Source organism: Populus nigra, chromosome 4, assembly GCF_951802175.1.
Source record: "Populus nigra chromosome 4, ddPopNigr1.1, whole genome shotgun sequence".
NCBI classification, from domain to species: Eukaryota; Viridiplantae; Streptophyta; class Magnoliopsida; order Malpighiales; family Salicaceae; genus Populus; species Populus nigra.
The window spans coordinates 9,602,834-9,616,485 of record NC_084855.1 but is presented as its reverse complement, the minus strand read 5'-3'; the positions used below and the strand labels follow the sequence as shown (position 1 = coordinate 9,616,485).

Here is a 13,652-nt window from a genome sequence, read left to right as displayed (position 1 = left end):
TATTGCATTGGCTTTGTAATTTTAGCATGTCAGTCAAAGAGCTTCAATTCGGTAAAAACTTGAGATTGAATAAAAAGTGACTAAGAGCTTCAATTTTGTACAAGCATGGTTAGGTCGGGTGGTGAAAATGAATTTGGAGAAGCATTTCGCTGAGATTGATTGCATTTTCACACTGAAATTTTCATGAGAAGTTTACTTTTTTCTGTTTTAAAAAAAAAGGAATTGAAAGAAACAAGTAGCTTCAATGTGGTAATAATGGCATTGAAACAATTGTAGTCAAGTAACTTCAATCATGTAACAGTTTTGAGTATGTGTAGCTTAAGGTTGAAAGAAATATAGTTGGAGTTATGATAATGACTTTTTTTAAAGATAGGGTTGGCTTTACCGATTTAGGTAGCTTGAGTGGTGAAAATGGCAACATGGGTGCATCTTGGCTTGGGGCGGTGGCTGATGTGGTCCAGCTGACGCCCTGATGCAGTGCGGTTAATAGCCATGTTGGGTAAAGCTGCAAGCAAGCCACGGATGACTTGGAATATATATTTTTAATTTTATTTTGTAATATTGAATTATTAAAAATTAAGTTTTTTAATTTATTTTAGTTTATTTTTAACAAGGTTATTTTGGTTTAATGATCTTGATTAGGGATTTGATAAGTTAACACGAGTTGAATCAACTTTATTTTTTGTGTTATTTTTTTAATTGATTTTTTTTTCATTTACATCTTTTAATATTAAATTGATTGGGAATTGAGATTTATAATTCATTTCAATTTGGTTTTCATGAGGATATTATAGTCTCGTGATCCCGATCATGGATTTAACAGGTTAACCAAATATCTTTTGAAATTTGTTCTGATTTTTTCAGATTTCTTATTTGATAGCATATTTTGATGATGAATTGAATGTAACATATAGATATAATTTCAAAGCTGTTAAATATTTGATAGCATAATGATGGAGTGTTTTTACAACATAATAAATAAATATACTTAATAGTCTGTAAATTGAAAATCATAAGTCCTCCAACTTACTTAGAAAAGGCTGAAAGGTAAAATTTGTGATTCCAAATTGTATTGGACTTCCTTGTGGCAAAAAGGACAAAGGCCGGGCTGGGCTTCTAAATAATTTATGGGCCGTATCATATTGGGTCAGGCCCACAAATATTACCATTTCGTACAGTGTGACTCGCTCACTCTCCAGGCCGCAATCTACAATAACATTCCGCGATTCTCAGGAGACTCAAAAATCAAACACTCTTCGATTCACTGCTTGTCTATTCATTTTCGGGGGGGAAAAATGGAACCCTCTGGACCCTCAAACCCTCTCTTATCTCTCTCAACGTTCATTCACCATCACTGCCTCCGTCTTGGTGCCGAATTCTCCACTCGTATCAGCGATACCACTCGATTCCTAGGCGGCAACCTCCCTCCACCTAGGCGGCTCCGCCTGGCGCCATCGCCGCCTTTCGCTTCTGTATCGCAGCCGAAACAGACAGCTACAACCGCCAATCTCAGCTCGGAACACGTCGCGAAAACTCTGGCAGGCACGGCCGTGTACACAGTGAGCAATTCCAACAACGAGTTCGTGCTCATCTCGGATCCTAATGGAGCTAAGTCCATTGGTTTGCTTTGCTTTCGGCAAGAAGACGCTGAAGCATTTCTTGCTCAGGTACAGTATTTCAATTCAGTTACACGTTACATACATATGCTTATATTGTCTATGTTCTGTGGTGAGAATTCCCCCCCCCCCCCCCTTGATTTTGAAGTTCAGGTTAGGCTTCGGAGAAGGGAGTTACGAAGCCAAGCTAAGGTTGTGCCTATCACACTCGACCAGGTAATAATGTCTACCTTCAATCAATGGATTTTGATTTGTGTATAATTTTTAACTCTTGTAAAACTGGGGGAAATTGACTAATTTATTCAAATTCAAATTCTTCCTGCAGTTAGTTTAGTAGAAGCTATTCCATGGTCTTGGACATTGAGTTTGTTCAGGGCTTGCTCTAGAGTGCTAAATCAGATAATGTGGTTGATACTGTATTTGTATTTTCCTTTCTAAATCTTGTAGGTGTACATGCTGAAGGTTGAAGGAATTGCATTTCGTTTTTTACCTGATCCGGTTCAAATAAAGAATGCACTAGAGGTCAGTTCTGCTGAGTCATTAAACATATTGCTTGTTGACATGGAAAAAAAAACAATAACAGAAGGGAAAGTTAAAATGGCTTTTAGCCATGTAATGCTGCAAAGGCCATCTTCTTCTTCTTTTGGAATGAAAGCATTGACGGGGTATCTCTATTTGTACAGAATGAGTAATCATTTCATATGAACTTTTAGTTTTTGGTGTCATAATGTAACATTGTTGAAGTTGCATGTTCAAGTGATTTTTGAGTTCATTATCCTTTGATAAATCTTGTATGTTCTGATGGGTCCTGGATGATAATGTTAATGTCCTTTTGTGTTCTTAATCTTATGGGTTTCTTAAGTCAAAGACAAGAGGAAGTGTTGTTTGTCATTTAGAATAAGTATGGATGGTGTTTACTTTTCAGGTGGGTTTTGGGCTTTTAGGAAGGGGAAGCTTTAATCAGTAGGGTAGCAATTCAAAATTTCAATCACATTGTTTGTACAAGCTGCATATTGATATGATTGTACAAGCTGAACTGCTTTAGACTAATATTCAATAATAGTCTTTCATGTTTATTAGCTCAAAGCTGTTGATATCAGGAGTGGCTTTGATGGAGTTCCTGTTTTCCAGGTATGTTATGTGATTGGTTGTACGTATAGGCTATCTTTGTTTCTCTGAAATTAGAAGCATGTCTAAGCTGGCCTGTCAATGTGATCAATTTGTCAGATACCTATGACTTTCAATGCATCAGATGGTTGGCTAATATGTTCACATGTTTGCAAATGGATACAAATACTAGGTTTGACTTAACCTTTGCTCTGTGAAATTAGTTAGAAGGGATGGCTATGGGGGACCATGGAGACAGAGGATGCACCCTCCACCTCCGTCTCCATGGAGGCTTCCTAACTTCCATACCTGCCTCCATTGGAGGCGGACTCCAATGGAGGTCCACGTGATATTTTTGTGGCCAATTTCCATTAATGACATACTACATAGGCCATGAAAAAAAATAAACAATGTGCATTTAAGAAACACAATCAAGGTAATTTTAGGGAAAAAAAAACTAAACAAATTTATCGTGTGTTTGCATTGAAAAATCTGTACCGAAATAAGTTGGGCATTTTACCCATCTTCACCTCCGCCTCCGCCTTCATAGAGGCAAAAGTACCTCTGTACCCACCTCCATTTGGGTAAATGCTGGGAAGACCTCCATGGAGACAGGTACAATTAGTTCAGTAATCCTTGCCATTTAAGTGGAAGACAAGAAGTGTCGGGACCTCTTTTAGGGAACAGTAGTTTGATTTTATTGAGTATTTGATTGGTTCCATTTGCTCGATTGTTTTTTTCTACATTGATTATAGAATCTTTTGGAGATGTCAGAAAAGTTACCTCTTGGATAACTATCAAATAAATAAATAATTTTGTAACTTGTATCTTGCATGAATTGACTTTCTACACTATGTTATATTACTGCCAACATAATTATGGAGATCATTCTTTCCCTGATGTTTCTGTATTTAACCTTCCGTGTAATTCATTTAGTGAAATATATGCAAACAATGTCAAATATGTTAGTCATCTGGTTCAAACATTTACTATAGATTGTTATTTATTTGGGAAGTAAAGATACATAAATCATCAAATGGTGCCCAAGCAAAAAATGTTGGAGCATATCATCTGCCTTGATTTGAGTACAGGGACCACAACTAAGAGAATAAACTTGCAAAGGAATATTGTGCCAACTGTTTTCTCATGAACTCTGTGTCTTCAGTCAGACCTTTTGGTTGTGAAGAAGAAAAACAAGAGATATTGCCCAATATATTTTCAAAAGGTATGTTTGATCTGTCGAACTCCCTGCAAATGTCATTATAGGATTTTGAGCGTACAACTTTTGTTAAATTGAGGTGCGAGTACATGGATGACTGGCTATCTTCCTCTTGCTATGCAGGAAGATATAGAAAAAGAATTGTCGAAGGTCTCAAAGGCATCAAGGGGCCCCCGTCTTTCTCAACATATTATGGTATGACTAATTTTTTACCTTGTGCTTTTCTTTTTGTAGACATAAAATTTTCTAAACCATATATTCATACCAAAGAAGTATTGTAGCTGATATTCACTTGGCACATTTACCACGGTCTGGTTTGTTGTTTGAACAGGTGGGAAGTTTAGAGGATGTTCTTAAAAAAATGGAGGTATGCATTTAAATTTTGCATGAATTATGACGGCAAGAAATAGGAATTCAATGTTGTTCTCTTTGATCTGATACAGATTAGTGAGAAAAAATCTGGCTGGGAAGATCTGATTTTCATTCCACCTGGTAAAAGCCATTCTCAACACATTCATGAGATAACTAAGGTATGATGCATTGCATTCATTGTTCTGGCTGACTGTACGAAGGGATGAGCTAGCAGCAGGGATGTTGCGTCTTCCATCTCATGATTATATTTATGAAGCAGGTTGGCGATTATGACTATTCATCTCTTTTCCCTCACTGTCCGTTTTATTTTTGCATGGGACAAGTAGATATGAAGTTTCACCATTTAAAATTGTTTTTCATAGATTTGGTCTAGAGTAGCTTGAGATGAAAGAAGGGATACATTTCACTTTGATTAAAGAATAAAATGAACGAATGGACAAACTAACGTTCAATTCAGTAAAAGAGGTGAGTAAAATGTTAACACTGGATTCTCAACTTGGAGGAACTCACCGAGGTGCCTGTATAGTTCAATGGTTTTGATAATTGAAAATTATCAGTAGACTATTATTTAATTTTTTTTAATGAGATGGCGATGGTTCCAGATATCTCTTCAGTTGTTTCATTTTGACTACTCTATGGTCTCGTAGATGTTTCGATTTGAGGAATTTCATTAGCAAACCTGCAGGATCTTGATGCCTCTTTGTGCCATTTTATTATACTTTTAAGAACTCGCAAGTGAGTTATAAAAGAGAGGGGGGAAAAAAGAACTCACAAATGAGACAGTAGGCAGTATTTCCAGGTTGACAATGTATTTTGGTGACAAGGTGTTAGTTGTTGTATACGTGGAAAATCATATGGTGCTTAAGCTGCAACAACTGTAGTATAAGAGAGAGATGGTCTAATAGTCTAAAATGGCTGACATGGCGAAATTGCGAACGATTTTATCCCAACCCTCCTGTGAAATTCGTTTTTTAAAAATGAATTTAACCATACTATTTTTTAATAATTTTTTATCGCTTTCAATAATAATTTTGAATGAATCATATTTTTGTTGTGGACTTAATTTTTTCAGGTACACGCTTCCAGATGGTCTAATTGTCTAAAATGGCTGACATGGCGAAATCGTGATGGTTAAACATAATATGAAAACATTCTAATGAGTTGTGGAATGCTGATATCTGACGTAAGCCTTTTCTCCCATAATCATTTGGATTTGAACAGACGGACGACGTCTTAATAAAGAAATAAAATTGATATCGGACAAGAAACAAGCGACATTATATTGCATATAGGAAGAAGACAGGGCAACCAAAGAGTTATGGGTGGTCGCCTACCTGTAATCTGTGCATATGACAGCAATCTCTCTCGATTGGAGAGTAGGTTTACGATTATATTATCAACAGGAGAAAACCCGGAAATTAACATGGCTTAGAGAGTCAATATTAAGACAGTGGATATTTTTAGGTTTAAAGTTGAGAAGTTAAAAGGTAGGATTCACATATTGGTAGACAGATATAGATGAACATAGGAGACTCCATTAATTAGTGGTGTAACATGATTTTTAAAACAAAAGGTAGGCCAAGGGAAGGATTGGATTTGGAGGACCAAGGCTGAAGGCTGTCTTTTGGAGCAAATGCAGGCCAATGTTGGAGGTGTTTAGGTGAAACAGGGAGGTGATTGGTGGTTCTGTGAGCCGGAGATGGCAAAGCTGGAACAAAAAGTCTCATTGCCTACTGGGTCTTGCAAACTCGCTTTGCCTTTGTGGACACAAGGTATTGGTGGTTCCAAAAATAATCATAGTATTAAGTGATCTTGTTTTCACTTCGTACATGAAAAATGATATAAATTTAATAGTTACAAAACGCGTCAGGTAGGGGTCGAACCTACGACTTTCTGCTTAGGAAACAGACGCTCTATCCACTGAGCTACAGACGCTACGACTTTTATCATTGCTTTTATTATTAATTATAGTATCAAGACAACAGAAAAGGAGCGTGACCTTATTCTTCTCCTAGACAATTCCATCTCTGAACCCAAACGTAACGCTCTCGCTGCAGATCAGACTCATCCAAAGAATCCGAATAAACATAACTCCATAGGAACAAATAAATAAAAAGGATTGAGAGATCAAAATGATAAAAAGAACAAACTAAAATAAAAAATAAAATATTGTGAATTATTATTATAATTTACAGTAAATTAGATGTGGTTGAATGATATATTTTTCATATCCTTTAGTTTTTTTCTTAACTAGTTATTTGATTTACGTTTCACTACGAGTTGGATATTTTTTTCATAAAAAAAGTAAATATGCAGACTTTCCAACATGTTTTTGGATATAAAAAAAATTCTAAATCATAAATCAAAAAATTTATTCATATATTTAATTAAATAAATCGAGAATTATTTATGTCAGTAAATATAAAAAATTTGTTAAAGATAACTAAACTAAAAATTCAAGAGATAAGTATAGATTAGAATATTTAATCTTGCAAAACAGGCAATATACCCAGTCATGTTTAATGAAATTTTTCCTTATAATAAATTCTTTACTTAATCAAACAATTATTTATGTCAATAAAACATAAAAAAATAAAATCGTTAACATTAGCTAAACACTAAACTGAAAAAACTAAAAAATAAATATAAATTAAAATATATGATTTTGCTATATAAGTCATGTACACAGTTGTGTTTCATAACTTTATTTCTAAGAATATAATTTTTATTTAATCAAATAGTAATAAAAACAAGCACATGCATGAATATATATATATATATATATATATATATATATATATATATATATATATATATATATATATATAAAAGCCTAGACACATGATCCATAGTTTTAAAACGTAGCCCGACGGGTTGACCTAGGACTCGGGTGACCCAGGATGGAATCAGATCGAGTTTATAAAAAATAGGGGTAGTTAAAAACCCGGTTAACCCAGCGAAACCTAATAAAAACCTAATTGAAAGCCGTTAATTTTTTTTTATTTTTTACTAAAATGATATCATTTTAATTTATAAAAAAATAAAATTAACTCAAATGACCTAATCAAATTCTAATAACCTAATTAAAATTCATATCTCGAGTTGTGACCCGGGTTTAAAAACATTGACATGATGTTGGCGTGGATCGCTTAGGCGCCTGGTGTTAAAAAAAGCACACGGTTGATTTTATTATTATTTTTATTAATAGCTGGACGAAAAGTTATTTTTTTAAAAAAAAGAAGATAACACGCCGTTTATTTTAGACGTGGATGCGTCGCTTGCTTCTCCAGAAAAATTAACTGTTGTGATGCTCGAAAAATCAGGGAAGATGGTTTTGTACCTAGAAACCCATGTTTTTTATCCAAGGCTGCCATAAAACTCTAGACATTTTCATCACCATGACCACATGTAACCAAAAAATCAGTATGTGAGACAGCTAGCCTTCCTGTCCCCACAACAGAACTCCGAGCAAGGAACTTTGCAAAGAGGTCATGGTCAACAACAAAAAAACGTGATACGGGTATTTCGGTCTTTTGACAACAACAGGAGCGTTCCTGTCTCCCAATAAAGTAAATTAAAAAGCGATCCAGAATTCCAGACTGTTATTGCGATTATTAACGGTAGTTCTTTTCCTTGGGGATTAATTACGGAATAGAAAATCAAGTACACAAATAAATAGGAGGGGAAAATTGCGGCCAGTAGCTGTACCAAAAACTGAGTTGAGTGGAGTTGAGTTGAGTTGAGTTGAGTTGAGTTGTGCTGTGCTGTTATAAGCTGTGTAGTTTTGCACAATTTTTTTAATATTTTTTAATTTTTATTTAAAAAAATACTTAAAAAAATAAATTTGATCAAATATTCAAACACTCTATTAGTTAAAAACAACTTTTGATTTCTATTTTTTAAGAAAAAACTATTTTCTCAGATTCTCTCTCACTATAGAAGAAGAAAAAAATGTTCAAATAAAAATCCACCACTAGCTCCATAAATAAATAAAACGAAAAAAAAGACTAAAAAAAGAAAAAAAACAATCTAATCTTGACTTGACTTGAGGGGGAGACAGATGGATCTAGTCTGGGAGACGAAGGAGGCTCCAGTTCACGCACGTGTATCCTCTCCGTTTATTTCTCTTTTATTTTTATTTTTGGTTCCATTTCTATTTTTCGCTTACGTGAGAATCAAACTCCTTTCAATTATTACTCGACCACGGATGGTTATGACCAGGTATGTTTTTTCTTCCTCTGTTTTCTTCTTCTTGTCTCCTTTTTTTTTATTTTTTTTTTTATATTGAACCAGTCAGACCTTCCAAATCCAAAATCAGCTTGAAATTTTATTATTCGATAGCTATCTCAGTTTCTCATTTTTATTTAGTTTCTTTTCCTATGTTGACTTCGTTGAGTAAGTTTTTGTTTTTGTTTTGTTTTTGGAAATCATTTAATGAAGCTCGGTTTGATGATTTTCACATTAAATTTCTCGACTCAAACTGAGCTTTCAATGATATTGCATAATCTTAACCAATAGTTTAGTTAGTTTTAAGGTTGCTGTTACAGTTCTATTAATTATTTTACTCTCTTTAGAGCAATTTTCAGCAACCAAATGAAGAATTCGCAGAATTATTGGTCTAATTTGTTTACTTGAAAATCGGAGATTAATTAAATCCTTGCTTGAGGATATTAGCCTGATTTCTGGCTAGAAGATTATATCTCTGCTAGGAGACAAAAAATCATAGAGCTTTTTGCATTTTGAATCTGGTCTTGCATTTTGTTTTCAATTCTAAAATGGTTATGTATTTTTGCTGCTGAATTTGTTGGAGATATTTGGTGCTGGTGTTTTGCTAATTAATTTTTTCTTCGTCCTTTTTCATTTCAGATACCGTTCTGGCTCTGATTGCTAATTTTTTCTCTGATGGAGGATGTGAAAATTACTGAAGTTTTATCTCCTCTGGAACCTTCTTCATCATCCCAAGATAATGGTCCTTCTCATGGTGAAGCTTCATCAAGCCATGCGACAAATGCAAATGTAGAACTTGATCAAGTTGCCATGAAAGACGATTCAGTTGATAAAAAAGAGATAAACCACCAAGGTGCATTGAAGGATGATTCCAAATCAGAAGCAACACAAAATGTGCTGAATGTACAGGATGAATCTCGAGAGAAAACTGCAGGCGTCAAAATTTCCTCGAATGGTCCACAAGATCAAGAGAAAACCGAAGACATACAGAATTCCTCAGATGGACAGAAATCTCAAAGAAAAACTGAACCCGTACCTAATTCTTCTGGTGTACGGCAACCTCAAGATCCTATCAGCAGTCCTCATGTCCGTGTTGATGATGGTATACCTGCTACTTCCTCTCCTATTGAAAGAGCACAATCCGAGGAACATGCTCTGCCCCATGTAAAAGTTAGAGTGCAGCAAGATGAGCTTGCTTCTCCTCATGCAAAGGTTGCCAGTCCTGATTTCAGGACACCGAATTCTACTGATTCTCCTCGACTTTTTAATCCGAGTGACATGAACAGAGGTCTAATTGATACGGCAGCACCTTTTGAATCTGTTAAAGAAGCTGTTTCCAAGTTTGGGGGAATTGTTGATTGGAAAGCCCATAGAATCCAGACTGTAGAGGTACAATCAATCTGCCATTGTCATTGATGTCACACACCCTGTTGCATTTTCTTGATGATAATTACTTTTCAGCACTATTCGATCAAGCACTTGCCAATACTTTTGATAAAGAGAAGGGCAACAATATTTCTTGTTTCCCTATCTTCTTGTGGATTTTGCAGCAAAGAATATCTCAGTGTCTGTGTTTAATAGAAATCTACATTGTAAATGGCATATCGGAAACAAGAATGTGTTGTTGAATTGGTGTGTGTTGAAGCCTATGGGAATTCCTGTTGCACCAGTGGTTTAGGAAAGGGTGGATATCTATTTGATGGTTTATTTATTTATTTTCATAAGAGGTTGTCATTTGAGGAGGCTTAAGATGAATGTACCCTTGTGTCGGTGATGAAAGCTTTACTGTGATGTAGGAAGCCACTTCGCATCATTTTGATACAGCAATAGAAGAGAGTAGAGGATTTGGGTTTAGACATTCAATGTTGTTAGTTTTCGACTAAAAACATCAGCATATTCTCATGTATGATCGATCACTTACGCTGCTTTTGGTGATGCTCCGTAAGGAAAATCCAAAATGTTTTCTTATCAAAGTAGTGAATGCATCATCACTTCAGCAAAGACTTCCCTTTTGCTTCCAAAAAATGATGTTAAGAGTTGCTGCTGCAAACTGCTTCTTTGCTCATTTTATTTTCAAAAATGTTTTCATATTTGACTGTTTCTTGGAAATGAAAGTGGAAATGAAGATATTCATGCAAAAGGGAATCTTATCTAACTGTGCATTTTTTGCATGTGTAAGAATCGGAAGCTTCTCTTCTTGGATTAAGTGCTGGCCTAGTGATTTGAGTTCTTTTTTATTTGCTTCCAATCATTGCATCTGTTTGATGACTGTGCTCCGCCAGAAAACATTTTTTCCATCTGGATAATTATTAACTTGTAGGCCTTTTCTCTAACTTCGTAGAGACGCAAACTTGTAGACCAAGAACTAGAGACGGTACAGGTGGAGATGCCTGAGTACAAGAAACGGTCAGAGGCTGCTGAAGAGGAAAAAATACAAGTTCTTAAGGAGCTGGACAGCACTAAGAGACTTGTTGAAGAGCTAAAGCTCAATCTGGAGAGGGCACAGACTGAAGAGCATCAGGCAAAACAAGATTCTGAGCTTGCCAAGCTCAGGGTGGAAGAAATGGAACAGGGGATTGCTGATGAAGCTAGTGTTGCAGCCAAGGCACAACTTGAGGTTGCTAAAGCCAGGTACTCAGCTGCGGTATCAGAACTAAAGACTGTTAATGATGAGGTGGAAGCACTGCACAAGGAATATGCTTCTTTGGTCAGTGAGAAAGATGAAGCTGTTAAAAAAGCTGAAGATGCTGTTTCTGCATCCAAGGAAGTTGAGAAGACTGTAGAGGAACTTACAATCGAGCTGATTGCTACCAAGGAATCCTTAGAGTCTGCGCATGCTGCTCATATGGAAGCAGAGGAGCAAAGAATAGGAGCAACCATGGCCAAGGAGCAAGATTCTCTTCATTGGGAGAAGGAGTTAAAGCAAGCAGAAGAGGAGCTCCAAAGACTTAACCAACAAATTCTTTCAGCAAAGGATCTCAAATCAAAACTAAACACTGCTTCAGCTTTGCTAGTTGATTTGAAAGCTGAACTAGCAGCTTATATGGAATCTAAAACAAAGGAGGGAACTGAAGGAAAACCAAAAGCTGAGCAGCAGGAACCAGAGAAAACAACTCACACCGACATACAAGCAGCAGTTGCTTCAGCAAAGAAGGAACTGGAAGAAGTAAAACTCAACATTGAGAAAGCAACTGCAGAAGTAAATTGCTTGAAGGTGGCTGCCATATCGTTACAAACAGAGCTGGAAAAAGAAAAATCATTGTTTTCTGCAATTAAGCAGAGAGAAGGAATGGCCTCAGTAACAGTTGCTGCTCTTCAGGCTGAGCTGGACAAGACTAGGTCAGAAATAGCCCGGGTTCAGATGGAAGAGAAAGAAGCCAGAGAAAAGACAGTTGAGATTCCCAAGCAACTGCAACTAGCAGCGGAAGCAGCTGATGAGGCCAAGTCACTCGCTCAGATGGCTCATGAAGAGCTATGCAAAGCGAAGGAAGAAGCAGAACAAGCAAAAGCTGGTGCAAGTACGATGGAGAGTAGATTACTTGCAGCTCAAAAGGAAATAGAAGCTGCCAGAGCCTCTGAAAAATTGGCTTTAGCAGCGATCAAAGCTTTGGAAGAGAGTGAATCAGCTCAAAGCACCAATAATGTGGATTTACCTACCAGTGTAACACTCTCTCTAGAAGAGTACTATGAGCTCAGCAAGCGTTCCCATGAAGCAGAGGAGCAGGCCAACCTGAGGGTAGCAACTGCTATTTCTCAGATCAAAGCAGCCAAGGAATCAGAGTCAAGAACCGCCGAGAAGTTGGAACGAGTGAATCAAGAGATGACTGCAAGAAAGGAAGCTCTGAAAATTGCGTTGGATAAGGCTGAGCAGGCGAAGGAAGGGAAGTTGGGTGTAGAACAGGAGTTGAGAAAGTGGAGGGCTGAGAATGAGCAACGACGTAGGGCTAGTAATTCTGGTCTGGGAGCTGCAAACCCCAATAAAAGCCCAAGGGAAAGCTTCGAGGTCAGGAAAGAATCAAAGAGTGTTGATCGTGTACTGGATGCCGCGGTGGATTATGTTTCAAATCCAAAATCAAATGTACCTGGAAGTAACGCTGGAACCGATTCCTCTCCAGAAGTAAAGGCTCCAAGGAAGAAGAAGAAATCGCTGTTCCCGCGATTTTTATTGTTTTTTGCGAGGAAAAAGTCACATCCTTCCAAGACAGGATAACTTCTTGCTGAAAACAGATGCACTGTCCTTCTTGTCATGATTTACCTCTCTTTACTGGGTATTTTTTTCCACATTGATAGGAAAAGATGAGAGTTCTTAGTTAAATGTAAATGTTTGTGATTGATTGTGCATTACAAGTTCATTGGTTTATATTTTTGTCTCACCGATTCATGATATACACGTAGGCTTTTGGACTTTCGACCATCGAATCGAATCATTGTAAAGGTGTGAGATTGGTTTAATCAAAGAATTTTGTCAATTTGTACGTTTGGTGATAAACAAGATTGGATTTTTCCCCTGTGGGTATCAAATTGCATGCTGAATATCGCTGCCGGACTTCAGCAACAGCATCTTTCAATTTCTTATTAATATGCTAAAAACAAAACAAGCTCTTCGGGTTGACGACATTTGCTCAGTGGGTAAAGCAAGGACGGTGGTGCGATGACGAAATCCTTAGGTTGCTGTTCGAATCCCCGCAGGTCGGAAATGTTCTGGTTTTTCTTTTCCTTGTCTGTTAATTGACGACATCAATAGCCAAATTCAGTACCTGTCCTTTCGGTAGGGGAAAAAAAAAAATTGAGTTCCTAGATTTTAAATTTTTGTAATTGAGTTCTTGCACATCTAAATGGTAAGATACACTGCATATTGACAATAATTGTGTGGATAAAATTAATGAACCGTAATTTAACTAATATTAATACCCTCCTTTTAAAAAACATTTTCGAGCTTAAATATTTTTTTATAATAAAAAAAGATATAATTTTGTGGATAAAAGTTGAATCAAAATACATGGTGATAATCAAATAATTTGGTATTAATGAATATTATAGTTAGCTTCTTTTAGATTGAATCTTTATCGGGGGTGAAAAAAAAACCGAAAAATCAATTAAACTGAGAAAAC

The 13,652-nt window shown here is 36.3% G+C and overlaps 2 protein-coding genes and 1 non-coding gene across 5 annotated transcripts; 2 read left to right on the top strand and 1 right to left on the bottom strand.

Annotated features, from left to right (window-relative positions):
* Positions 1–1,214: 1,214 nt before the first annotated feature.
* On the top strand, positions 1,215–5,534 carry LOC133690941 (protein TIC 22, chloroplastic-like). Of its 2 annotated transcripts, XR_009841542.1 has the most exons (9): positions 1,215–1,667; positions 1,770–1,832; positions 2,064–2,138; positions 2,697–2,747; positions 3,889–3,948; positions 4,066–4,137; positions 4,274–4,309; positions 4,386–4,573; positions 5,387–5,534. XR_009841542.1 is itself a non-coding variant. In XM_062111224.1 (8 exons), the coding sequence occupies exons 1-8, from the start codon at positions 1,296–1,298 to the stop codon at positions 4,476–4,478; spliced, it is 822 nt and encodes a 273-aa protein (XP_061967208.1). In that variant the 5' UTR covers positions 1,216–1,295; the 3' UTR covers positions 4,479–4,919. The 2 variants fall into 2 exon arrangements, 1 of the variants encoding a protein (XP_061967208.1); XM_062111224.1 differs by lacking the exon at positions 5,387–5,534 and having other exon boundaries at positions 1,216–1,667; positions 4,386–4,919.
* Positions 5,535–6,176: 642 nt separating this feature from the next.
* TRNAR-CCU (transfer RNA arginine (anticodon CCU)) lies at positions 6,177–6,249 on the bottom strand. The gene has a single exon. It is a non-coding gene; the product is annotated as a tRNA-Arg (tRNA).
* Positions 6,250–8,252: 2,003 nt separating this feature from the next.
* LOC133692360 (protein WEAK CHLOROPLAST MOVEMENT UNDER BLUE LIGHT 1-like) lies at positions 8,253–13,016 on the top strand. 2 transcript variants are annotated; one of them, XM_062113242.1, is made up of 3 exons: positions 8,253–8,535; positions 9,181–9,930; positions 10,883–13,016. In XM_062113242.1, exons 2-3 carry the CDS (start codon positions 9,217–9,219, stop codon positions 12,749–12,751), a joined length of 2,583 nt encoding a protein of 860 aa, XP_061969226.1. In that variant the 5' UTR covers positions 8,253–8,535; positions 9,181–9,216; the 3' UTR covers positions 12,752–13,016. The 2 variants fall into 2 exon arrangements, with proteins under 2 accessions (XP_061969226.1, XP_061969227.1); XM_062113243.1 differs by lacking the exon at positions 8,253–8,535 and adding an exon at positions 8,561–8,709.
* The last annotated feature ends 636 nt before the right edge of the window (positions 13,017–13,652 follow it).

Excerpts from the sequence above, each read along its gene's own strand:
- LOC133690941 (XM_062111224.1), top strand. The coding sequence starts at position 1,296 with ATGGAACCCTCTGGACCCTCAAACCCTCTCTTATCTCTCTCAACGTTC. Across the intron at positions 2,139-2,696 it reads AAATAAAGAATGCACTAGAG|CTCAAAGCTGTTGATATCAG; the intron begins GTCAGTTCTGCT and ends CATGTTTATTAG. Across the intron at positions 4,138-4,273 it reads GTCTTTCTCAACATATTATG|GTGGGAAGTTTAGAGGATGT; the intron begins GTATGACTAATT and ends TTGTTTGAACAG.
- LOC133692360 (XM_062113242.1), top strand. The coding sequence starts at position 9,217 with ATGGAGGATGTGAAAATTACTGAAGTTTTATCTCCTCTGGAACCTTCT. Across the intron at positions 9,931-10,882 it reads ATAGAATCCAGACTGTAGAG|AGACGCAAACTTGTAGACCA; the intron begins GTACAATCAATC and ends CTAACTTCGTAG.